The 27,986-nt window shown below is 39.3% G+C and overlaps 1 protein-coding gene and 1 non-coding gene across 2 annotated transcripts; one reads left to right on the top strand and one right to left on the bottom strand.

Annotated features, from left to right (window-relative positions):
* Window positions 1-130: 130 nt before the first annotated feature.
* On the bottom strand, window positions 131-27,986 carry itga11b (integrin, alpha 11b). Its single transcript, XM_027140853.2, has 30 exons — window positions 27,861-27,986; window positions 26,790-26,901; window positions 23,928-24,037; window positions 23,696-23,787; window positions 23,010-23,124; window positions 22,761-22,888; window positions 21,066-21,214; window positions 20,772-20,916; window positions 17,626-17,788; window positions 17,370-17,440; window positions 14,105-14,249; window positions 13,668-13,816; window positions 12,389-12,532; window positions 12,053-12,256; window positions 11,846-11,976; window positions 11,161-11,327; window positions 9,216-9,355; window positions 9,017-9,127; window positions 8,828-8,913; window positions 8,463-8,664; window positions 7,639-7,737; window positions 6,287-6,363; window positions 5,265-5,348; window positions 4,758-4,848; window positions 4,524-4,637; window positions 3,572-3,655; window positions 3,283-3,393; window positions 2,843-2,938; window positions 2,464-2,577; window positions 131-1,446 (listed from the first exon to the last, which is right to left on the bottom strand). Exons 1-30 carry the CDS (start codon window positions 27,919-27,921, stop codon window positions 1,384-1,386), a joined length of 3,558 nt encoding a protein of 1,185 aa, XP_026996654.2. The 5' UTR covers window positions 27,922-27,986; the 3' UTR covers window positions 131-1,383.
* Window positions 22,189-22,262, top strand: trnat-agu. Its single transcript has one exon. It is a non-coding gene; the product is annotated as a tRNA-Thr (tRNA).

Raw genomic sequence — 27,986 nt, 5'->3', positions numbered from 1 at the left:
CAATTTAATAAAATTTTATTTGTATAGCACTTTTAACAACGGACATTAGCTTTCAAAGCAGCTTTACGGAATATACGTTTGAGATTAAATATTAGATTTAAATTAAATACGTTTATTTGTGTATAGAAACAGAATAATAGTAAACGGTAAAGTTTAAAATGAAGTTAATGTTTATCTCTAACATTTATCCCTAATGATCAGGCCCGAGGTGACGGTGATGAGGAAAAGCTCCCTGAGATGATACGAGGAAGAAACCTCGAGAGGAACCAGAAGTGAACCTCATATATTGGTCATGAGCTCAACGTTCTGTAATAACCAAAGCAGATGCACTAATGTGGTTTAACGTCAAACGCTTTGTGTTTGCTAAGGAGAATAAATGTCAGTCTAACTTGCTCATTTTCAGACAAAACAAAGTCCGCATTCTTAAAAGAACCATTAAAAGAACTCTATTAGAACACTATTAACTCCAGCAGGACGTACAACAGCTCCCCGTGACCCGAGAAGTTCGGATAAGCGGTAGAAAATGAACGAATGTACGACAGTTCTCCGACTCAGATATATTAAACACAGACTTTTAATTTGTGTTTTTTTAGATTTGCGAAGAAGCCATTTCAAAATAAAAGCAAACACTCTGAACATCATGGCCACAAATCCTCACAGATGTATATTATTCAACCCAACAGTAGCTCACGCATGTTAAACATCGCCTTATCTTCTTGTGCTTTATCAAAACAAACCACTTTTAAATGTAAAAGGTTTTTTAAAAAAAAAAGCTGGAAGCATAATATTTGCTTCTGCTACAGTGGTTAGATGGTCAACGTCAGCCTGAAGTACGGAAGATGCGTCCGAGGAGGAAGTGAAGTTCGTTTAAGGTGCGACGGAGCATCTTCGTTAAAGCAGATCGTAATTGTAAATGTGTGTGTTTTATATCATCACGTTGCCGTACTCCGTTCCAAAAGGAACTGCTTTTGTCACTGGTTAGTTACAGGTTCAAGTCTACATGTACAAGTGCATCCACATGTTCGTATGCTAAGTGATTATCGCATTAATGCATTCTAAATGATCTGTTTAAGCGTTGTAATAATACTGTACATTTATTACCTTTGCAAATCCCACAGTTCTCTCATTTTAGCCTCTTTATTGTTAAAATAGCCTACAAATCAAAAGTCTTGTATAGTCAAAGCCTTGTGAGGTTTAAGACTTCTGTAATAAGTTACGACTCTTCAGAGATCCGCTTCTTCGGACGTTTCGGTCCGGGGAGAAAGTGGGAGGGCTCAGCAGTGCACGACAAGTGTCCAACGGCCAGAGTGCTGCAAAGACGGACCCATGTTCCTGGAGCATCCCTGAGTTACAGCATGGTGAAGGGAAGAGAACGCTGTGGCTTTACCGCTGCTCTGTAAGCTTATCGTCATCTTCACGTTGTCTCTCTCTGTGAAAGAATCCCAGCTACAGAACAAAAAGAGTTTACTGTGAGTTTTTCCCGATGTACAGATCCATTATGACCGAATTCAAAGACTAATATATAAGAAAATGTACTCTGAGAAGGGGGAAGAAGATACGACAGGTTTGTATAACGGGTTTTTATATAACAGAGTTTGGAGTGTATTATTCCACATTTTACCAATTACATTGTTTTGTTTATTAATAAATACCTTTGTTATATTTTAACATTTTATCTTATTTATATCCCTGAGCAATTGAGGGTTAAGGGCTTTACTTAAGGGCCCAGCACTGGCAACTTGGTGGACCTGGGATTCAAACTCACAACCTTTACATTTACATTTCTGGCATTTAGCAGACACCCATATCCAGAGTGACTTACAATTTATTTCAATCGAGGGTTAAGGGCCTTGCTCAGGGGCCCAGCAGGAGCAGCTTGGTGGACCTGGGTTTCGAACTAACCCTTTGTGTTGCTGTGCATAGTTTGTCAGCCAGCTTCCACTCTGTCCTTCATTGGACACTAGATCTGATTTGAGTGGTGGACATTCTTAGTACATTAGTGTTACACTGGTATGAGTCGAATAGAATAGAAGCGTTTATGTTAGTCACATATACATTACAGCACAGTGAAATTCTTTCCTTCCATATCCTGACTTTTCGGGCCTTGCTCAAGGGCCCAACAGTAGCAGCATGGCAGTGCTGGGGCTTCAACCCTGATTCTCCAACCAACAACCTAGAGCCTTAACCACCTGAGCCACCACTTCCCCCAGTGTTTATAAGTGTTTATAAGTGTTGAGAATTATATTGACCTTTTTATTAGACAAATTTACATTATTTAAGTATTTTCTACATCATTCAGGTCATTAAACTGACATTAAGGTGCTTCAACCTCCCCACACACTGTGAGAATCGCCCAACATGTACTATTTAGTTTCTATTTTGGTCCTTGTCCATCGACAGACAGAGTAGAGGGACCTGACTACAGTATATATATATATATATATGTGTTGTTTGAGAACTTGCCTTCCAGAGCGCTAGTACCAACAGAGCAAAAAGCTGCAGGCCTCCTAAAGTGCTTCCAATTATAATCCAGATGGGAACTCTGTAATCTTCCTCCTTTCTAATCTCCAGAATTGTCTGCAGGCACAAAACAATAAAAATAAAGGTCCTGGATATGAAGTATGTGGATATACTGGTATATTGGTTAAGAATTATCTGATCAATTTTAGTCTATATGATTGTATTTGTTTTTTTTTTTTGTTTTTTTTTTGTTTTTTTTTTTACATTATCTGCATACGCTACTGTATGGATACTTAAAAGGAGTTTAACCTTCTCCTTAACCTCATGACTAAGATGCTGGATGTCAATAAAGCTGTTTAGTGCGTTGGTTTGTAATGCTCACATGTCTTGTAGGTCTTTCCTCATGCAGAAACACAGAGCTGTTTGGACTCAACTCAATGGCTGCCATGATGACTAACTCCAAAGCCTTAAAGTTCATCTGGGCAAAAAAAAAAAAAAAAAAATAGAATAGAATAGAAAATTAGTACTTTTTTCCCTTCTACTCAAACAAACGAACAAAAAAATGGCTCAGATAAAATGACACGGATAACTTTTCTTAACTGTGGGCTATTCTAATAATTTACATTCTGTTAGTTGCCTTTACTCAAGCACATAATATCTTGACATTAGATACGTCATCATCATCATCATCATCATCATCGTCATTAAGACGAGAAAATACACTGTGGGAATCAAGCGGAGTGTTATGAGAAGTATTATGCTAGGGTTGGGATTTGATACGACACAACGAACAGATTAATATTTCTGAGTCTAGCTACTTACTTTGTGTAGCGTGTGGAGGTTTAGCCATCCTGACACGGTCACACGGACGTCTTGTTGGGGAAGGAGTACAAAACTGCACTGTGCAGAAAAAGCTCCGGCGGTTGACGAATTCTGTTTCGGTGAACAATAAACTGGGGTGAGAACCGCACTGAAAAGTACTGACGTGTAAAAGACAGGGATTTGTACTGAAACCTCGGAGAGAGAGAGAACAGCGGTCAGTGTTTATCTCAGATAAAAGCAGCCAGTGTGTGACGGCTCAGTGTATTAAATACAGTAAACGGATCGTTACCAGCTGTGGTGTCAGTGAGAGGTCTTCATCTGAGGGTTCATCTGTCACAGTCACATGTGGAACAGTGCACTGAGAGCCAGCATTCTGGAGAAAAAGGGGGAAAAAAAAACTCTTACACTGTAAATCATTACTGAACAGTAAAGAACATCCATCCATTCATCCAAAAAATTAAACCACTGTATAAACAAGAATAATATACACGTGGGAAATATACAATGTTCTCTCCAATTTGGTCAGCTACAATATAGATAGATAGATAGATAGATAGATAGATAGATAGATAGATAGATAGATAGATAGATAGATAGATAGATAGATAGATAGATAGATAGATAGATATATAGATGGTATGTATGTATAGATAGATAGATAGATAGATAGATAGATAGATAGATAGATAGATAGATAGATAGATAGATAGATAGATAGATAGATGGTATGTATAGATAGATAGATAGATAGATAGATAGATAGATAGATAGATAGATAGATAGATAGATAGATAGATAGATAGATAGATAGATAGATAGATAGATAGATAGATAGATATGGGGTGAACGTTGTCATATGCAGAAATCGTATTTACTGCTTTGTCTTTTCAAATAACTGCTAATGCATCATGGGACAACTGAATGCACAAGAAAGTCCTGTATACATAAGTTATTGATGAGAGAGGAAGAGTTTGCTCCTCCCACAAGGGGCGGTGCTAGGGTTGGGCTTAGCCTTCTAAGACGATGACCTCGCCAACAATTGCATTATTATGACCTCACCAACTCTTCCAGCGAATGAACAAATTAGGACTGTCCAATGAGCGTATACTCACAACATTGTCACCTGCTGACTGGAATAAGAACTGTTCTGTTATGCCCCCCAAAGCACAGGTTTGGGGGCAAAAAAGTAAACACAGTTATTGTGTTTCAGGAATAATTTATAATTCGGTTTTATCCCTCACCTTATCAACGTTCATGTCCGAGATGTACAGAAGACGATTGCCATTTTTAGTCACAGAAAAAAGGTCTACTGCGAGGAGGAGGTGAGTAACAGGGAACACGGCGAGGTTCTGGAGCTGCAGCGGAGCATGAAATAAAAACAAAGGCTTTGTTAAAAACCTGTTCCAACTGTGTGACCTGTAACGAAACAAAATGTGAGCAAATTCACTTGAAAAGGAAGAAGGAATGATTGCTACCTGATAAGACAGATTGAACGCAGGCCCAGGAGCTCCTGCATGGCCCAGATTAGATTTAGATTTCATTTCAAAGCGAACAGGGCCGGAATCCCTGGATGATTTAAAAAAAAAAAGAAGAAGAAGAAAACCAAATTGCACGGTTTTGTTTCTACAGTATGTCGTTTTCACGTTAATAAAAACGTTACGCTGTGTATATTCTCTGTGCTGAACCTACCACTGTACATTTGTTCCCTATGTTCTGTTTTACTCAGACATAAGGAATAAATCATCATGCTTTTAAAAGGCAGGAAAAAAGTCAGTGATGAGTTTACAGCTTCATCACTGACCCATAAGATGTGGGGGGTGGGATTGGGTGGGATTGGGTGGGGCGGCAGGGTTGGTGTTGCGGGCATACAAAAAAGTCGATTCAAAGATGATCTTATTTCCTGTATAAACACTGACAGAGAAATTACAGACACAAACAACTTTATTGTTCCCAGTAAGCATGAGCTATGTAGGGTTTATTACCTGGTAAAGAGAATGTCTGCCTCATGCCTTAACGGATGATGTATGTTATTGATGTTGTCTTCAGGAGTCACCTCTTCACCATCACTGCAAAAAAGTTAAACCACTGTTTTACCCCAAAGTGTAAACAAGCATAAATGCCACTTCCCACTCGGCTACAGTAGCTCTCAACCATCATATAGCAGCTACTGTACCAGCTACGGGGCAAACGTTATGATATACTTATGGGGCTTAATCCCCCAAAGCCTCAACCTCACAACCTTACTGCCTCCCACCCTTTAGTAGATAGATAGATAGATAGATAGATAGACAGACAGACAGATAGATAGATAGATAGATAGATAGACAGATAGATAGACAGATAGATAGACAGATAGATAGATGGTATAGATAGATAGATAGATAGATAGATAGATAGATAGATAGATAGATAGATAGATAGATAGATAGATAGATGGTATGTATGGATAGATAGAGAGATAGAGAGATAGATAGACAGACAGACAGTATGTATGGATAGATGGTATGTATGGATAGATAGATAGAAGGTATGTATAGATAGATAGATAGATAGATAGATAGATAGATAGATAGATAGATAGATAGATAGATAGATAGATAGATAGATAGATAGATAGATGCATATAAAATGTGTATTGTATGTACAACAGTAACCAAAATCATATACAGTCTATTTTCAGATCATGTAAATTAATAAATTAATAATTAATAATTAATTGACAATTATATACAATTATATACGATGTAATGAAACATAAAGAGCGGAAGAAAGATAAATAAAGAATACTGTGAAGTATTAGTGAGACAATAGAAGTGGCTGTGATGTCTGTGATCATTGGGAAAAAAGCTTTTCTCTTGTTCTACTTTAGAACCCATAAAATAATAATAATAATAATAATAATAATAATAATGTTATTATTTTCTATATTTCTATTGTATTCTAATGTTATTGTTTTCTATTCCCTGAGTGAATGCACATTTCGAACAGTAATATGTGTCTTCACCTGGAGGCCTTTAGCAAAACTTGCATGTAATCCAGAAAGACTGATCTGCTGAACTCCATTTCCAACCTGAAGGTCACCTGGGGTGAAGCACATAATTAATCACTGAATGTACCCATTTTACATAATTAAGTCACATGGCATCAAAATAATTAGGAATTCAGCAAGAACAAAATAAAGCTCAAGAGCTTAAACATAAAATATAGAAAATCACTGAAACAGAAGAAGGGAATAAGGAAAACATCACTGAGCTTCCAGACTGTGGATGGATTAAAGGTCACTGGTAGAAATGGAGTCTTTGAGAGATAGATGGCTGAAGTCGACTCGGATAGATGAAACCCAGTGGAAATTTGGCTGAGGATTATTATCATTTCTAAGAATTTTCGATTAATTTATGAAGGATGGTCTAATAGATTAATGACGGTTTTCTGTGGAATGTCATTGTGTAAATTCACTAGCACTTGAATTCGTTTGTGTCTTTGTTGATGTTCTACAGATATTCTGACTTACAGCAGATCTATTCGTTATTATAAGAGTCCAGATCATCCGAGATCCGTGTGGGGATGTGCCGGTGACAGGCATGTTTATGTTTCATACACCAAAGGTTAGAACTAATTTCCAGCTAAGAAAAAAATTAAGAAAACTCCCCTGCTCAGGAACTTTGGATGGTGTCCTCAGATTGGAGTTCAGCACGTGACATCAAATCGACATTTTAAATGATTTACGGTGTAAATATGAGTGTTTCCTTTAGAACAATTAACATGCATATTTATTTAACGTAATGTTTGCTTGTCAGGGGGGACACGGTGGCTTAGTGGTTAGCTCATTCGCCTCACACCTCCAGGGTTGGGGTTCGATTCCCACCTCCGCCTTGTGTGTGTGGAGTTTGCATGTTCTCCCCGTGCCTCGGGGGTTTCCTCCGGGTACTCCGGTTTCCTCCCCTGGTCCAAAGACATGCATGGTAGGTTGATTGGCATCTCTGGGAAATTGTCTGTAGTGTGTGAGTGTGTGAGTGAATGAGAGTGTGTGTGTGCCCTGTGATGGGTTGGCACTCTGTCCAGGGTGTATCCTGCCTCGATGCCCGATGACGCCTGAGATAGGCACAGGCTCCCCGTGACCCGAGAAGTTCGGATAAAGCGGTAGAAGATGAATGAGTGAGTTTGCTTGTCATATCTCAAACACTGATTCTACTGTGTACTGTGGATTCGCTCTTTTGAGGAGAAAAGTATTGCATTTAGCTAGATAGCTTTTCCATGGATCTTTTTTACTCTCCGAAGCTTGAATGCTTTAAAAAAAAAGACCACAAATAATATAATTCCACTTCTGAACTTAGAGGAATGCAGTATTTGTCTCACCTGAGCAAGAGCCCTCATCAGTGGAGCACTGACATTGCAGTTCCTCTGCAGACTTGTTCCTTCTGGTACCTCACACTTGATTTCTACATCAGGAGGAGTCTGGAACACAAGACATAAGGCACTAGCATGTCACATTGGAATTTGCCACTCATGGAAGACTAACCATGACACTTTATCGACAGAGCTAGCGACTTCCGGCGACGAGAGCGACACGTTAAGGGTCTCCACGGCGAATCATCAGTTCCCACCTAACTCTATCCTCATCATCCTCGACTCTCGCACCAGTTACCTTCATGTTCTCATTTAACACATACTGTACATACGTCTCCTCTTTGTCCTTCCTCTGGACCTCTTACCTGCAGCTTCAGCTCCAACATCCTTCTACCAATATAACCATCTCCCTCCTCTGTACGTGTCCAAACCATCTCAATCTAGTCTCTCTGTCCTCGTCCCCAAAACAGCCGACCTGAGCCGTCCCTCCGATGTGCTCCTTCCTAATCCTGTCCATACTGCTGAGTTTTTTATACAAACTCCAAATCTCCTTAGAGAACGTTTCATTTTAGCAGCTAGAAAACCTATTTGGGATGCTAGCTGTGTCACCCACAGTTATTACTATGGCAACTAGTAGTAGGAACGCCAACTGATGACTCTATAATACAGTGACTGGCAAGGCTGTAGTTTAAGTCATGTGGAAAACGTGTCAAAATATCCAGAATACTGAAATTTGTGATGCCAATTCCACATTCTAGACCCAGTGGTGACCGATCTGACCGTCCACAACCGCAGTGCTTTTTATGCGTCTCTGTATATGTTTGGAAGCAAACCTTCACCATCAGGCTGGAGAGGTCCAGGTTCGCTGAGTGAGATATGTGGAGCTGTGTGTTGTAGGCATTTTCTCCTTTATTCTCCAGTCGAACCTCCACCAGCACTCTTTTCCTACTGGTTTCCACCACACGTTCGTTATCGCTTCCATCCTTCAGACCACACACCGGGCAGGTAGCACACGCTCTCCAAGCACAGAACTGTCTGGAACCGAGAACAGACACACACACACACACACACACACACACACACACACACACACACACACACACACACACACAACAAAATGCTAGTAAGTAAATCATTACCTCAGGTTTAGTATGTGTACTACAGATTTATCTAATGTTGTGGTTCCACAGCAACCCACCTACGGTCCATCAGGTCAGTGCTGCTCTGTAGCACCAGGTTAGGTGCACATCGATCATCTTCATCACACCCGTTCCAAAAGGGCAGCTAAGGAAAGAATATTTGAGCAAGAAAAAAACAATCATCTTACACATATCAGCATTGATCAGCGATGTCTAGCCATTTTAACCGTACGTTAGCTGTGAGTCACCTCTAATCGTAGTGAGGTGGACCAGCCATCGTCCAGCACAGGGCCTTCATCAAGGTTCTGCAGTTCCACAGCTACATTGAACACTACAGGCCGAGTGTAATCGGCAGTTTCCTATACACACGGTACACGGATTTCTCCTTAGTGATGAACTTTACCAATAGAATAGACAGAGTAAGTTATGAGGTGATGTCAGACTCACATGTACATGGAAATAGATGTGCTCACAGTGCGGTGTGTCTGGTAGGACAGTGATCTCTGCTGGCGGCTGTCCTTCTGTGATATCCAGCACTGCTCTGGGGCTGTAGCGTCTCTCCTCAAAAGCCCAGCTCTGTTTAAGTGCTGCAGAGACAAAGACGGACAAATAACCAGGTAAATTCTCACAACTGGTATGTTTAACTGGTGTGTTTCACTGGTGTGTTTATCTGGTGTGTTTAACTGGTGTGTTTATCTGGTGTGTTTATCTGGTGTGTTTAACTGGTGTGTTTAACTGGTGTGTTTCACTGGTGTGTTTAACTGGTGTGTTTATCTGGTGTGTTTATCTGGTGTGTTTATCTGGTGTGTTTAACTGGTGTGTTTCACTGGTGTGTTTAACTGGTGTGTTTATCTGGTGTGTTTAACTGGTGTGTTTCACTGGTGTGTTTAACTGGTGTGTTTATCTGGTGTGTTTAACTGGTGTGTTTATCTGGTGTGTTTATCTGGTGTGTTTATCTGGTGTGTTTAACTGGTGTGTTTCACTGTTGTGTTTAACTGGTGTGTTTATCTGGTGTGTTTATCTGGTGTGTTTCACTGGTGTGTTTAACTGGTGTGTTTATCTGGTGTGTTTAACTGGTGTGTTTAACTGGTGTGTTTATCTGGTGTGTTTATCTGGTGTGTTTCACTGGTGTGTTTAACTGGTGTGTTTATCTGGTGTGTTTAACTGGTGTGTTTATCTGGTGTGTTTATCTGGTGTGTTTAACTGGTGTGTTTAACTGGTGTGTTTAACTGGTGTGTTTATCTGGTGTGTTTAACTGGTGTGTTTAACTGGTGTGTTTAACTGGTGTGTTTCACTGGTGTGTTTAACTGGTGTGTTTAACTGGTGTGAACATACTAGTGTTACATGTGACAGTTACTATGGCTTTATTAGTAAAGCTCATTATAAATTCCTATCCAATGAGATTAAAGCTATATATACAGTACAAAGTATTTACTTTTATTATTATTATTATTATTATTATTATTATTATTATTATTATTATTATTATTATTATTATTATTATTATTATTATTATAAGGTTTGAGCCACTTGAAAATCCATGGATTAAACCATTTGAACAGGCTAATGTTAGGAAGGTTGCAAATGAAAAACCTTATAAAAAAAAAAAGATTTCAAATGATATCATTGGCGGAAATTTATGTCCATCAAAGCCAAAGTTTTCATCATTTTAGCCCCCCCCCACCCCCCCACCCCCAGAATTCACCTAAAGTCGATAAAAAAAGATATATCTATATCTATATCTATTAGCATTGAATGCTATGATCACAAGACTTCAAACGAGACTTCACTTTATTGTAATAGAGAATGTTTTAGTTGCTAAAATATCCTCTAATGAAGGGAAAAGCTCTGATTTAACTTCTGCAGAACAGATGATGGAACTAAATAATCTTTCTACTGATCCAGAAGAGAAAATGCCAGCCAAGTGTTAAGCCTGATATGAGAGAGGTGGAGAGAGTGATAAAGTGTGTGTGTGTGTGTGTGTGTGTGTGTGTGTGTGTGTGTGTGTGTGTGTGTGTGTGTGTGTGTGTGTGTGTGTGTGTGTGTGTGAGACAGAGAGACAGAGTTATATAAATTAGATCCAGATGAGGAGAGAAAAGGGACAGACACTGTTTAACGGTGGTTACTATGGCTGTGTTTTCTGTGGCTTAACACATTCAATAAAATATCTTTCCATTAAAAAAACCCGACCCTTCATGCACACGTCTGATGGAGATTTCACACGGCTTCAGTTCGGTGGAAAATGCTAGACGAACTGTGTGTCTGTGCTCACGTGTATACAAATAGACAACCAATCATTTCTACTTTATGACTAAATCTCTAAAGCAGACCGTAATATTTTAAACATGTCTCTGAGATATTTCTACAAAAATGAGTAACAGTGATTACATACCCACACTTTGTGTATCTGGCATCGGGGTTCGTGCCTTTATGGTGATACACACTATGGCCGCCATGCAGGTCACCTCTTTGCCTCCTCGTACACAGTCTTTATTGAACACGTTTATCTTTGATGGCTCGAAGTGAACATCGAGGTGCACACGGACCACGATGCGAGACCTGCTTGTTTAAACCAGAAGCAAACAGTTAAGAGAAATAATATATATATATGTGTGTGTGTTGTTTGTAGTTTTAACACTGAGCAGTGACAAACAGACGAGGTTGAAGAAGGTTGTAAGTTCACCGGCTCTGTTAATTCGGTTCGGTTCAATTTCTTTGTATAGTACTTTTTAACAACGAACAACGTCGTAAAGCGGTTTTATAAAGGAATATAAACATGCATGTTTATTGCTAATGAGCAAGCCAGTTGGCAAAGAAAAACTCCCTAAGAGGTTATGAGGAAGGAACCTCGAGAGGAAGCAGACTCAAAGGGAAACCCATCCTCATCTGGGTGACACCGGAGTGTGAGATTATAATGATGTCATGTCTATAGCTGTACACTATATAGTCACTGATGGATTGACTAAAGCAAGACTTTTAACCCACTCGGCTCTGTGTATCGCCCCGAGCTTGGACCTGTAATATAAAGAATTTCACCGTACTACACGATCCTCGGTTTCTATGAGCCAAGGACTCACCATAGTATCACAGCAGCACCTAGAGCTCCTACAGACAGATCAATCAGTCCATCTCCATTTATATCCATCACACCGTGGACACTACGACCAAAATACCGCAGGTCTGAGGATACGTCTGCAGCAGCTATTCTCTGACAAACAGAAAAAATACAATCAGGTAGAGAATATAATATAATGAGAATATCATGTCAAGCCTTTGGATTCTACCTGCTTATACTTTGGCTGAATGGCATTGTGCCGGCTGTAGAAAAGGTAGATCGCACCTCTGTGATCATCCTCTAGAGGGGCACCTACTACCAGCTCTCTGTATCCGTCACCATTCAGATCAGGCACTGAGGACATGGCTGAGCCAAAACGAGAGTTATGAGCCTGATCTGATGGCTCAAGAATACCTTCCAAGGTGACATCTCCCTTCAGATTGACGAACAAAGTATAATACAAATTAAAGTAATTATATTATGTGCATATATTGATATATTAATGCAGTATGTGGAGCATACAGGAGTCTAGGTCTTGTAATAATAATGCTTTGGTGATGCTGACCTCATGGTCCAAACTGTAGATGTAGACTCTTCCTGTTTCCCAGCCTCTGCTGAAATACATAGGAGCAGCAACCAGCAGCATATCGGTCAATCCGTCTTCATCCTGATCTAGTGGAGTTAACTCACTGCCATAATATGAGCCAATCTATCCAAGCACACACATAGAAAACAGGCCAAATGGATTAGATTCAGACAATAAATCATTATTTGTTGATTATATAACTATGAAATATAAATCTATATAAGATTCATATGTTCCAGCTCAGTTCAGATACAAGATACACCCAAGATACACATTCTGAGAGGTGTGCCTGAGATCACCTTCTAACACACACACACACACACACACACACACGCACGCACGCACACGCACGCACACATACGCACACACACACACGCACACACACACACGCACACACAGATGATCTGCACATGTTCTGTAGCATCAGATCCCATCTGGATTATGGGGTTGAGCCTAGACTGTCACACAAAGTCTTCCACTTATAAATATGTTCTCCGTTAAGAACCTCAATTACTCCTTCACTCAACATCGCTATTACTAATCCAATACCACGATACCACAGTAACCTCGGATGCGGAGATCAATGGACATCTGTGGCAAATGGAAAACGAGTGAGAACAGAAAAGTTCCAATAAACAGTTTATATTCCTAACAGTGACATACCTTAAAACATCAGTTTTTGGATTAGCTAAATTACTCGTAACTTTCAGCCTACACAGTTAAAGAGCAATTGAAAGAAAGAAAGAAAGAAAGAAAGAAAGAAAGAAAGAAAGAAAGAAAGAAAGAAAGACAAAAAACAGGCATTCTTGGTTATCATGGACCAATAAAGCTGATGCTAATTACACTGAACATACGTTTGAATCTAAATAATAAAGTATTTATGGCTTTTCGAATCGAAACCCACTGATTAAATCTTCACTCACACACACACACACACACACACACACACACACACACACACACACACACACACACACACACACACACACACACACACACACACACACACACACACACACACACACACACACACACACACGTGAGTCCGATGTCTACAAGCCCATGTTAACTGATACATATGGACTGAAAGCTGGCACAGCAGACAAATGTGGATTGATTGCAGTTGATATGAAAAATAAATCATTATTGTATATGAACATACAGTATATTCATAAGAGAGAAACATGATAAGAGAGAGAGAGAGAGAGAGAGGTATACGAGAGATATGAGAGAGGTGTGTGATGGCACACTCGCTCACCTGTTGTCCTGTCAGAGAGTGCAGTATGGTGAGGTTGCCCATGTTGGTAAGGGTGAAGATGATCACTTTGCCCGTGTGGTTATACCGAGGAGCTCCTGCCACATACAGCTGGCCGTAATGAGACGACACAATCGAGGACACCACGTAACCTAGAGTCGCACAAACACACAAAACTTTCACCTAAACTGCTTTACGCTCAAATTCCATGTAATGTATATTGAGATGTATATTACACGTCGTAGTATCGCTCGCTGTAGAAGTTTTAATTACAATACGATATCTGACAATAAAACTTAATACACTACGGTAGCAAATAAGCTCTTTACTAGCTTATTACGTACTGTACAATAATGAGCTATAACCTATAATAGATAGTCGCTACGCTGCTAGTGTGAAACTGAATGTGTCAAAACATGTGTGTAGCTTCTGTCTCTCACCCAGGTAAGCGCCGTGGTTCTTCAGCTCCTCAGGAAACTCTTTGAGGTACGAGGACTTCGGAGGGATCACATTGCCGTTCTGGGTCTGTTTAAGGACGGCACCGTTCCACTCGTAAGCACCTACAGCACCTACCAGAACACCATCCTATAGACACAAAGATCCAGGCTATTGTAGAAACATCACTTCTCTATTGAAGCAGTTAAACACAGTTCTGCTAAATCCATTCTGGTGAATATACAGTATATGACGAACATTTACGATTAAAGCGCACACTAACCTTAAATAAACCCTTGCCAGCAAAGGCATGTATATGATCTATTAGTCTATATGCAGCTTTGTATTTAAACTAATAAAAGGGGAAAAAGCTAAATGTTAAAAACTTAAACGTGCTATAACGTGAAGTACCGAGGCTGAATACGGGCTTGGAAGTGAATCGTCCATTTGGACACGATCTGCACTGGCTGTTCCTTCTTATATAACCTATTTGTAACGGCAACATACCTTCTGTAATATAAGCAGAACAGATACCCATGCAAGTGGAAATAGTTTAGAGTAATATACACCTCTTTCTTAAGGGTGTGTGACTGTGATGGTTTTTACAGTTACCTAAGTTTGTATTGCATTTTAGACAAATTACAGTATGTAGGTTTAGTTAATAAAAAAAATAAAAAAGAAATAATATAATATAATAAATAACTAAAGATCTAATGCTGTCCTGTTTGTTCAGGAGACCGATATAGACAGTACACTCATACACAGGTTCTGGGAAAAGCTAGAACGAGCTTTGCGGGGCAATGAAAAATGAGAACACTCCTTCAGACAAGCATATTATATAAAATACTAACTGCCAACACATTCTCTGACATTTGGTAATGTGTGTGTGTGTGTGTGTGTGTGTGTGTGTGTGTGTGTGTGTGTGTGTGTGTGTGTGTGTGTGTGTGTGTGTGTGTTCATAGCAGACAATCCCTCAGCCTTACCCTCAGTAACCTACTGTAGCATTTAACCCAAACCTTATCGTGTCACACATCGATTTTCCGATCGTAGATGAAATCTTAAATACAAGAATTTTGGCTCAAACTCGCAGGTGAATTGAAAACCTCCTGCTCTAGACATTAGAGTCAGTTCTAAAGCTGTCAAGAAATAAGGAGAGCCATGCTAAAGGCTCCCAGCACACACGCTAGCCAACTATTCATTCACAGAGCGTCGACGTGGACAGTTTGACTGACTGCCACAGCACATTTGCACAGTAAACTCCCTCAATGATATCAGTTCTACAATATGAGCTGCTTTTAGTACCTTTTACGGTTCTATTATGATTCATAGGCGTTTATTTGTGCCTTAGAAACAGCTAAGAAAAGGTTTATATACTGTAATGATTGTTAAAATAGTAACAGCATGGTATATTTTATAAGATGAACGAATGGTAGCTTTCGACCAACTGATTCTGTCTGATTAATCTAGCAATAATAAAATTACTTATTCAAGTCATAATAACAATTATAATCAAACACGGCCCACGAAATGTCAGAATTTATACTTACACCTTTTTTCCCCGAGTCTGATATTAAGCATTATATTTCATACTCAACTATTTGTACAGAATCATGAAATGGTTTGATCTGCAATGCCTCAGGAGGACCCTGAATCCTCACTAGGAGTAAACTAGGTACAATAAGGGAAACAACTGCAAAATTATACGTGAAGTGGAAAATAACTTCAGCTAAAAGGGGACTAGATCTGCAAATGTGATCTGTTAGTGTCTCACAGTCTGGAGTGTTTGGCACTTAAAGGTAAACAGCAGAGAGTTTTAATATTCCACGTCTGTGCCACGGAGCCGAGCTTCTAAACCAGAAATCTCACATTTGTTTTTCCTACACTTGTGTTTTATTTGTACTGAGTTTTATTGACACCACCATTTCTAATAAAATGCATGAGGGTATTGTTATTTAAAGTTTCATAAGTCACGAGCAAATAAAACGAAACTTTTTCCTTTATATTCACACGTCGATTATCGGCGACGACGCGTGTGAGTGTGGTTTTGTTTTCATGTCCCTTATTGAAGGAGTCTGACCTCAACAAAACCATATGTGGACTGCTTTTTCCTTTAAAACTCAGAGAGGGGGAAAAAAATAAAAAAATCTTTCCATTACATTATGTCGACTCTCAGAACGCCATTGTTCAGCGTAGCACTATGAATCCAGCCATGTGAGGTATGAACTGGTGTCATTTCTCCCATCTTATTTTTCCCAGGAAAGTGTTGTTGTTTTTTTTCCTTTGCTGAATAAAGACTCACCTGCAATGAAGCAACTTAGGAAAGAAATATCAATGTATTTTTTCCTCATGAAGCCTTTTAAATCCTTTACCTAATTACCATCATAAAATGGTCACAAATTTAATTACTGATGATTTTACTTCCTGGAATATTTCCTTTATCTTGTGTACACATGCCTGATATCCTGATATCCTGCTCAAGCATTCTGGGATGTTTCCATGATAATTAACCCTTATGGTATGGTGTTGGGGTCTGTGGGACACGTACTCATAAACATCGATAGTTTTGAAAAACTTTGCCTCCTTGTAAATCTGTTGATTTTTTTCCCACTCATAACTTTTTTATTACATTTTTATTAAAAAAAACAACAAAAAACGAGTAGCACTTTAATAAAAAAAAATGTGATGTAATAAAGGTAAAGGGCAAAATATTAACCATATATGCTGTTTATATTGCTTGTAATTGGGATGAAATAAACATCTGTAGAGTATTTTAATATAAAATTTTTGATTGTGTTGAATTAAAAACCCAAAAGTGCAGCAGGTCGAACAGACCCACGAACAACCGGCTGAGTAACAAACATACAAAAACCATACAAGGGTTAAGAGATGACAGATTATTCTCATTATATATATATATATATACTGTGTGTGTGTGTGTGTGTGTGTGTGTGTGTGTGTGTGTGTGTGTGTGTGTGTGTGTGTGTGTGTAGCTATTCCCAAGTTTAATATAACACTTTTCTTGCATTCAACTTATAAATTGATCAGTATTTATTTCCTTTATTCGATTTGTCACCTTATTAATTTGACACCTTTGAGTTCCTCTATAAAATATGGTTTGGAAATAGAAAAATAAAAAAAATAAAAAATCTACCGTCTAGCACGATTCAAAACTGTTGTAAAACTCTTAGGTTCAATAAATCTATACTATTAATTCATTTATCGTACGTGGATTCCTTTCAGATAGAACGGAGGATCGAGGGCCAAGCTTACCTCCACGATGTGTGAAGAAAATCCTGCCTGGGACATCTGTAGTCCAAAGGCAGTTCCATTCTGACTCGTTCCTATGGAGTCATGGTTGATTATTATCACGCTAGTCTTATGTTAGGCATGTAATTAATTATCTTTGGATCAATACTGTTATTGCTATGTAATAGTCATTGTAATGTCTGTTTATACATGTTGAAGGAAAGCACGGCACTGTAAACATTCTGAACCTTCATAACAATTCAAGTCAACTAGATCTTACCCTCCAGGCTGAAGATCTTCTCCCCCAAGGCATCCACGATGTCCTTCAGAGCAGATTCATCTGTCACACTGAAGAAGTGTTCCTCAGGGTCAGTGGCAATGAATTTGATCTCTCTCAAGAAAGCTTCAGGGTCGATCCCACGTCGATTGTAGTAACCAAGCACCTGAGGACACCATCATGGAACTTGATCTTCATCCACAGCCTCAGGAAATACCATTGTAACCAAGATATATCAGATAAGACCAGTTAACTCCTCAGTAAATGTAGTTATTTAAGATTACCTCTATGCTGTAGGAGTGAGTGTATACTGTACTGTGCAGACGGTATCTAGACAATTTGCAATATCACTGCCATTAAGGCCAGAACTTGAGCACAGTTCAGTGAGATCCATAAGAGAAGAAAATAGTTCAGGGTAAGAATATAACAGACAGTCAAGATTCTGTTCTTGAATTTCTGTGAAACTAGAATAAGTTAAAAGAACGTACTGCAGAAGGACAAGACATAATATTAAGAAATGATGTAGACTTTAAATCAATTGACTGCTGCTTTGAAATCCAGAGAGAAAACGGCCAAGTTTGGATGTAATATTTTGGAATTTTGGCCGGTCTTATAAAAAAAAGAAAGTTCTCACAGTAGAACATTTCAAACCGTAGGTTGGCTGTGTCCTTTGTCACTGTGTTGATGATCCTTACAGCTGTGAGTTGCCCATTCAACAAGAATTCAAGGCACTAAGTACAAGTGTTCATAATGTTGAGTGCCTGGTTATTCATCCACCAGCAGCTCCTTCACATCCTTACTTCCTTCACACCAAATCAGAGAAATGATTTTCTTATTCAACTCCATTAAACTGTGTCACACGGTGGCTTAGTGGTCAGCATGTTCGCCTCACACCTCCAGGGTCGGGGGTTCGATTCCCACCTCCACCTTGTGTGTGTGGAGTTTGCATGTTCTCCCCGTGCCTCGGGGGTTTCCTCCGGGTACTCCGGTTTCCTCCCCCGGTCCAAAGACATGCATGGTAGGTTGATTGGCATCTCTGGAAAATTGTCCGTAGTGTGTGAGTGAATGAGAGTGTGTGTGTGTGTGCCCTGCGATGGGTTGGCCAGGGTGTATCCTGCCTCGATGCCCGATGACGCCTGAGATAGGCACAGGCTCCCCGTGACCCGAGAAGTTCGGATAAGCGGTAGGGAATGAATGAATGAACTCCATTAAACCCGAATCTACATTCACTAAAATAGATGACACTATGTTAATCTTTCTCCATCTTTTCTGATTGACAGCTTGTCACCATGGACTTCTTTGATGCCTGACGTTGGGGTGTGATCGTGTACAGTGTTGCATATATTACATTTGGTCCTTTTTTTTTTTTTATTCAGGAATAAAAATGTTCCGATATTATACATCTGTGAGTGGCAAAAGTATGTGAACCTCTAGGTTTAGTATTTGTATTTGAAGGTCAAATTAGAGTCCATGAGATTTCATTCAGTGGGATGACAATCAGGTGTCTTTGTTTACTTTTAGGACTTGTGTGAAAGTCATATTTATGAAGAAATATAGAAGTTTCGAAAGGGTTCACAAACTTTTAAGCGACGCTGTATGTGAGCTTGCGTATGGCACATAGATACAGATTTCCTAACATACAGTAAGAAGGTGAGGATGAGGTTTAGTGTGGCTCTGTGCTAGGATGGAGATAATGAGCCTAAACCTAACAGAGCATAACTGAACCTTGTTGTCCCACATATATTTATGTTATATTTCTATATTTATGTGTCCAAAGCTGAAAGTGAAAACCTTTCCTGAGATGTGTTCCTGTACATTTGGGTTTAAGTCTAGAAACTACTCAGAAAACAATGTAAAGTGGCCATGGAGCTCAACCTCTTGCTCAAATAATCCAGTCCTTGGCCAAAATGCAGGAGCAGCAACAACAGGTTCTGCTAGCAGTTCTGAGACGAAGAAGGTCATCAACTGAATGACTAAGCCAGAGCAGAGCAGTTGGAAGCCAAAATTCCAGAGATGTGTCAGAGTGTGTCCAGCACCACCAGGATGAAAATCTGATTGAAGACATTGATCAGAACCACATGTCACTTGACCACAATATGCTGGCACCATCAGCAAGCCTCCCCATCCTGAGAGCTCAGCCAATCTGTCTCCTCACTAAAGAAGCTGCTTTTTACATTGCTGTGGCATTCTGGGGACTAGATCTCATGATATACTGTATGTATGGGGCAACACTTCACAAGTGCCTACACCAAAGAGTTGGAGTAAAGTTTGGGGTTGCGGTGAGCCACCGATCTGTTGGGAAGACTGTATTCAATGCTTCAGAGGTGAAATGTTAAATGCTGGTCAGAACCCTAGAGGGTATACGTACTTTACTTCTAGACGTATTCGGGAATTGGAGATTAATTCCCAGTAATTCTGAGGTAAGTTGGTGGTTGATTCCCAGGAATTTTGGACATGGATTGGCCTGGGTTTGTTCAATTAGCAGTGTACTTTTGGCTTTGTGGGTAATGACAAATATAAGAGGATAAAGTTTGCCTGGCCTTGGTACAGAAGATAGAACTTCATGGTATGTCCTATTAGTGGATTTCTGTTTGGAGCACTTTTGTGATGGTACGTGAAATGCTTTCACCAGGTTGCTGTGGTCAGTGTCAAGACCAGCGACAGTACTGGGACACTCAAAATGGGAAAAAACTAAACCGCATCTGTTTTCCGATTTTTCTGTGTCAGTTTGTAGTCTTCATGGACTACACAAGTACGATACGCCAAAACAGCACCTATACACACAATCTCAGCAATGATCTTGTTTAGAGATCCCAGGAAAGACATATCGGATATTTGTTTAATTATTTTTTAATACTTTAATATTATAGAGATGCAATTCTACAATTTTTAAAGTACTCTAGTAAATTTGATAGATCAGGGAATGAACAGAACAAATCCAGGATTAAATCAGTGCCGACCAATTAAACGTCGCTGTCATGAACTCCTCTGTGTGTTTGTAACATCATTAATGCCTGTACACAAATAAAAATGTACTTATCGGCTAATTATAGCGCACACAATTGATAACCAATTAATCAGGACCCTCGATATATTTGATGGGAAATAAATTTGAACTGAATAGCTAATGGATGGTAAAGCAGACTCACAGCGATGCCATACAGTGTGATGTTGTCTTTCTCGCTCTCTTCAACTGCTTTTTTTAGGTCTGGGCTATCGTGTGATTCTCCATCAGTGATCACAATCATCACCTTCCTGGCATCCGGACGCCCTCCACGTTTGAAAGCCTGAGAACTACGGATGACATTTAAGTGGAAAAGGATCCTTTCAACTGACAATGTCAAATTCCTGTCATTTTACAAGCCATTGATGGTACAAATTTTTAGGTTTTTAAGAATTTTAAAACCAGACAAGTGTAAAAAAATTGTCTGCTTTCGGTATACCGTGCGACGTCGATCCCAAGTGCTGTGCGAGTCTCCTCTCCTCCACGTTGGATAATATTCTGTGCAGCACTCACTACTTCATCGACTGTCTGGAAATGGTCCAGGTGGAACTCGTGAACCACTCTCTCTCCGTACTGCACCACTCCAACCTGTGGAGAGCACGAAGAACTCTGGGGTTCAGTTCTGGGGTTTGAGGATCTCCAGGTGTCTGTGAAGTATAGCTAAGAAGTCCATGATATATCTATGTATATATAAAATACCTTTTAATTTAAATTACTAGGTCAATAACACACACACACACACACACACACACACACACACACACACACACACACACACACACACACACACACACACACACACACCTAGACCTAGTAATTTAAGTACCATAGGATTAATCCTACATCAATACATCAATAGCCTTTAGTTCAATTTTATGATTAGTGCTTTTTAACAGTACACACTGTCACAAGGCAGAAATCCGGATGTAGATGTAGATCCTGAATGAGAAGCCAAGTTCAACAGTGACGATTAAAAAGTCCCTGAGACCACAGGAAAGCTTGAGAGGAAGCAGACTCAAAAGGGATCTCATCGCCTTCGGGGTGACACCCGATAGATTATAACTCATTACAGTATACGGTTGTAGAAGAGTAAAGGCAAACAAAAGGCCTGGCTCTGGATCGTGATTGATTAACCAGACCTGCTGTATCATAATCTGAGGTTTATTACAAGAAACAAGAACTCCAAAAGGAGAGACTTGCTCTCTGAGAGTCTTACGGCAGTTTTCTATCTATCTATCTATCTATCTATCTATCTATCTATCTATCTATCTATCTATCTATCTATCTATCTATCTATCTATCTATCTATCTATCTATCATACATACCATCTATCTATCTATCTATCTATCTATCTATCTATCTATCTATCTATCTATCTATCTATCTATCTATCTATCATACATACCATCTATCTATCTATCATACATACCATCTATCTATCTATCTATCTATCTATCTATCTATCTATCTATCTATCTATCTATCTATCTATCTATCTATCTATCTATCTATCTATCTATCTATCTATCTATCTATCTATCTATCTATCTATCTATCGAGTGGCACTATGGCTCAGTAGGTTAAAGCGCCTGTCTAGTAAACAGGAGATCCTGGGTTCGAATCCCAGTGGTCCCTTTGGGTGGCTGAAGTGTTTAAGGCTCTGGGTTGTTGATTAGAGGTTTAGGGTTCAAGCTGCCACTGTTGGGCCCTTTAGAAAGGCCCTCAACCCTCCCTGCTCCAGGTGTGCTCTGTCATAGCTGACCCCAACCTCCTCAGTTGGGATATGTGAAGAAATGAATTCCACTGTAATGTATATGTGGTGATAATAAAGGCTTCTATCTCTCTATACTTCCTTTTTCTGGGAAAACAGTTTATGTCACTTTAACGCATCATAACTAGGTCCTCCTCTTAGTGGCTACAAACCAATCCATGGTCCCAGATTTGCATTACAATTAATCTTAAATAAATCCAGAGCTTTGCTTTAGACAAGAAATTTGTCAATAACAACAAAACATTACAACATTCTTATGACAGATATTATTTATTATTATTTCTTTGTAGATATCCAAATTCCAATCCATGCAAAGATTTATAAGCAGCCACAGCTATGACTACTGTATGCGTCAGACATACCTGAATCTGTCCTGGACCGATAGCGAACTTCTGCAGGACGTTGATTAGGAAGTCTTGCACCTCAAACCAGGGGTATATAGAGTTTGATCCATCCAGAACTATGACTATATCCATATATGTTTCGCATCCTGATAGCAAACGAGTGTACATTTAATATTTAAAAATGAACATCCACAGATTTGTTTATTTCTACAAAAAATCTTATCGATGGAAGCATTTTTCAACAAAAATGAGAAAACAAGGTCTTACTCTGAAAGGCCGGCGCAATGCTGTGTGAGAAGTTAAAGGTGCTATCAACACTGGAGCAGATTCCTGTACTGTATAACGATGTACCACATTCGTACGACCACAACGGACCACAAGCCTGAGGGACAAAAGTAACACAGAATATCCCAAAAAAGTTAGATTCAGAGCTCAATTTACATGCAAGTAAAATATTAAGTATAATTTAATGGTTTACATTTTACATGCATTAGTGATCAGTGTCGATTTTGTGTGACCAGAAACAAACCTGTCACACTGCACACAGAAGGTGTGAAATCACAACTGTGTGATTTTTATTTTGCTCGAGCTTTTTATCTGTTAGTAAACTGTATTTATCTTAATAATAAATGTGCATCGAAATGATTGTCACACATGTAGCTTAATACACCTTCTGCTGTATGTGTTACAGCTCAATCCCTATCTGTCCATCTATCTATCTATCTATCTATCTATCTATCTATCTATCTATCTATCTATCTATCTATCTATCTATCTATCTATCTATCTATCTATCTATCTATCTATCTATCTATCTATCTATCTATTTATATTGCTTTTCACTAGTGAAATGCCTGCACCACAAAATCCAACACTGATTGTGTTCCAGATTATTTTTCATTAACATTATAATCATATGAATTGAATAAAACTATAATAAAAATCCCACCTACCACAAAGCTGTTATCCTTTGGGTTGGACGTTAGGGACATCCCTAGTCTCATTTTGTCCTTGTGTTCAAGTACATTTTTTAGAGTCGTCCCTCCTTCAGGAATAAAAAACAAAACGTTTAGAACATAAATTTCACTGGAAACTGCTCTGTTCCACAAGAAGTCGTTTTTTTTTATATATATTTTAATTATTGTCGGTGCAAAATCAATTTTCCGCCAGGAACCCAGAGAATACCTAAGTTGAGGCGAGAACATTTTGTCTTAGTCGAGCGACCCAGTGGGCACTTGTACACGTCCCCGGTCTCATTCTCACCGTTCCTCTCAAATGGAGCACCAACAAGAAGCCTACAAGACAGAAACACATACACAGTTACAGATCTGTTCTTGTTTACTGTCCAAAACCGTCCTCAGTTGGTGTCACGTTATGGGTTTTTTTTTTTTTTTTTTTTTTGCTTTAGTGAATAAAATCGTATTTGTGTTGAATCAGATTCTTTGTAAAATACAAAAAAATGGCATACGAAGTAAGTAAATGCAAAAGTTTTACTGACTTCTCTTCTATGGATTTACGAGTTTATTTGTTACAGACTATAAAGTACCTAAATTCTCTACACCTAAGAGCTGGAACTAAAAGGTCATGAAGGTGAGGCAGTGATGAGTAATGAGTCCCTTCTACTTCAGCTAATAGCTCATGATTTCCAGCGTGTATGTTAACAATATCGTGCCAACAAAAACATGTATTAGAAAAAAAAAGATAATGATTAAAAACTGAATTTCTTGGCACCAAAATCAGCAGGGATTCATTTCTTGGAAAATGTATCACGGCTCATAACTTCTTTTATCCCTGAATCACCCGGAAACCAAAACCGTCACATATCATAATACCATATGTGGTGATCGGGACTGTGGGGTACTGAACTACTGAGGGTTTTTTTTTCTGTACATACTACAGAATTCCTGAATCTGGTGTGCTTCTGTGGATTCGCTCGCATTCCTAAAGCGTCACATGGCAGGAGGTTTGCTTTCTGCCTCTGTTAAGTTAAACTATGATGAGATGCACAGTGGGACTCTTTGGGGAAAAACAAACCACAGCGCATACTTTCCAGAAGCCGCCAGTGCTACACGGACCGAGCAGACAGGTTGCTAGACAAGTGCAAATACTTTCCACTTATTTACCTGCAAACTTCAAAAGACAAAACAATTTGTATTCCTGAAGGAATGCGAGTTAACCATCGGGGCCGAGAAACCTCGAGTTTAAAAACAGGAAGTAGGTGGCCGGCTCGGAGTCGAGTGGAGTTACCTTAATTGAGTTACACGTTAAGTGTTTTCTGCTGGGTTTTTATGATACCCATGTGGAGCTGACTCAAAGATAATAGTTTTAAATGGTAATCAGTGGCAACAAAACAATGAAGAACCCGGAGCCTTTCGACTACTTTATTCTTAGAGAATCGTTTAAAACAAAAAAGACAAAAAAAAAGGACCTCACAAAGCTGCCGGATAAAAACAAAACAAAAATACGCAGCCATTGTGTATAAATGTGTATAAATGTGTATAAATGTGTATAAATGCCATGAATATTAACTGGTAACTTATTTATGCATATTTTTCTGTAAAATGGACTTCTTTAAGACAAAGTGGACATATTTAGTCTCTGACACAGTGATAAGTCATGAGTGACGTCTTCAAGTTATAACAGTTTCAGTGAAAGTGACGTGACATACAGCTATGTACAGTGACCCGTACTCAGAATTTGTTCTCTGTGTTTAACCCGTCCAAAGTGCACACACACACACACACAGCAGTGAACACACACACACACACACACACACAGCAGTGAACACACACACAGCAGTGAACACACACACAGCAGTGAACACACACACACAGAGCAGTGAACACACACACACACAGCAGTGAACACACACACACACAGCAGTGAACACACACACACACACACACACACAGAGCAGTGGGCAGCCATTTATGCTGCGGCGCCCGGGGAGAAATTGGGGGGGTTCGGGGCCTTGGTTCGGGGCCTTGCTCAAGGGCACCTCAGTCGTGGTATTGCTGGCCCGAGACTCGAACCCACAACCTTAGGGTTAGGAGTCAGATTTTCAAATTTTTCTAATTGTCTAACCTAGATTAGGCTAAATTAGGCTTCTGGGGTTTTAGTATACCTGGAGATAATGAAGTTAAGGGTCTTGCTCAAGGACCTGCGTAGATGTCTCAGCAGCTTGTGGGCTTGAACCCCGACCTTCTGATTAGGAACCCAGCGGCTTGACCGCTGGACCATCACGTCCTCACTAAAAGCAGTTTCATTAAAAGCAGTTTGTTGTTGTTGTTCCATGATCTAATATTAATCCAGACTTCTGATTTAGACCCTCAATTTGTGAGGTCTGGCTTTGAGATTTTCGATTTTGGATCCCGACGATCTGAAATGTTTGGCTCCAATTAAACACCATGTGGAATGATTGTGAAAGTAAATATTGCATTCTTTTACCTGAGACTGATTTAACCCGATTTTCCTAGTCTGGAATAAATATTTGTGTATACACAGAATAAAAAGTTATTTCTTTTTCATTTTGTATTGTTTATTTCACCTTATCTTGACCATATGACTCATTTTATGGCGGTGAAATGCTTTGAATGATATCAGGCATGAATTGTGAATGTTTGCTCAGAGGTCTTTGGCAAGACACGACTCAGACTCCTGGCCAGGAGACAGCATCGGGGACTAAATACAAATCTGCTCTGAGAAATATAGGACTGGGACGTTCAGCACTATGAAGCTTTTCTAGAGCTTTTTATCTGAGAATTCTGCAATAAATAACACATCTGTAAATCTACAAAAAAAAAAACGTCATATCGTTTCTGCCATAAAACACCTTTTGACGTTGAGAGTCATAACGTTATTTTTCTTGCTTTCTTAACAAATCAAATTACAGCTTTAATTTAATTTACAGCTGTTAATAGAAAATCGGTCCTTATTTATATCCAGTGAAAGAAATCTTGACAAGACAAAGATCGTGGTGTTTATCTATATCTTTTCTTGGAAGCACCACATCACTTTGCTGGAGATATTCCAGAAAAAACATCATACCATTTCTGACCAAGAGCCTCGTGTTGTTGCACCGTGTAACCAAACTGGGTTTCTTTTGGTCCGGAGATGATCTGGGCTTTCTTTGTGTCGATACTGAAGCAGTTCCTGCTCCCTTAAAACAGACATAAAATAACATGGTTATATTTCATACAGTTTTCATCACAGAACAGACCGAGTTCATTTCCAGCTCACCAATTAATGCTTATATAAAAGAAGTTATGATGATTAAATATATGGTTCTGAATGGTACGGTATCAGGATTAAACGTCCTGACCTCGTATCTATACTCTTTTTACCTAATATCTGATTCAGTGATTCAATCTGATTCATCTGTTTTTAATTTTAATCGTGTATCTGTAGAGGTCAGTGAAATGAGTACAGGAAGACTTCTTTACTACTGCCAAGTGAAGCAGAAATACCATGCTATACTAATTATTTCTCTTTATATTTAATTTCCCCAACAGGAAGCTGTTAAATCGGGGAAAAAAAAGGTAAACTGGTCAAGATGATTCCCCATCTGGTATCATGATGTCATTTTTTTGCACTCTCTCTCTCTCTCTCTCTCTCTCTCTCTTTCCCATTCTTCCATATCTGTCTTTATTTGCTTCATCTGCTCTCAGGGTGAGTCTTTTCGGCACTTGTAGGATTATATAGGATGCCTTATATACCCTATATGTCTTACGACGTGTCAGACGTTTATCCATAGGCTTAACCTTTTACTCGCCCAAAACACCTGCTCTTTATTAAGCATCCCATTGGGATCTGAGAGCAGTTAGTTTGTAAGCCCTTAAATACAAATGCATGCAACCAATTGGCAAATTTTGAAAGATAATGTTCCTCTTGAGATATTATTTAGATATAAGCCAACAGTTTAACAGCTCGTATAAGTTAGTGATCCCCATATTAACATGAGTTGCTGTCACATAAGTAAACCTGAGGTGGGTTATAATTACACCAAAACCGACGTGATCGTTACAGCTCTCACATGCACCTTGTATCGATTAAATCTCCGTCATAACACGTTCTCCCTTCAGGCTGGTTCACAATCACAGACACAGTGCTTTGTCTTACCTGGGAGCAGGAAGCAGATGGAAAGTAGTATGATAGGATAATACTCCATAAGTGCAGCCATGCATAGGTGAGTGTGAGCGTGTGCACGAGTGTGTATGAAGATCCACACAACTCGCTGTGATTGGT

This window comes from Tachysurus fulvidraco, chromosome 10 (assembly GCF_022655615.1).
Source record: "Tachysurus fulvidraco isolate hzauxx_2018 chromosome 10, HZAU_PFXX_2.0, whole genome shotgun sequence".
NCBI classification, from domain to species: domain Eukaryota; kingdom Metazoa; phylum Chordata; class Actinopteri; order Siluriformes; family Bagridae; genus Tachysurus; species Tachysurus fulvidraco.
This window is presented reverse-complemented; position numbering and strand designations above follow the sequence as displayed.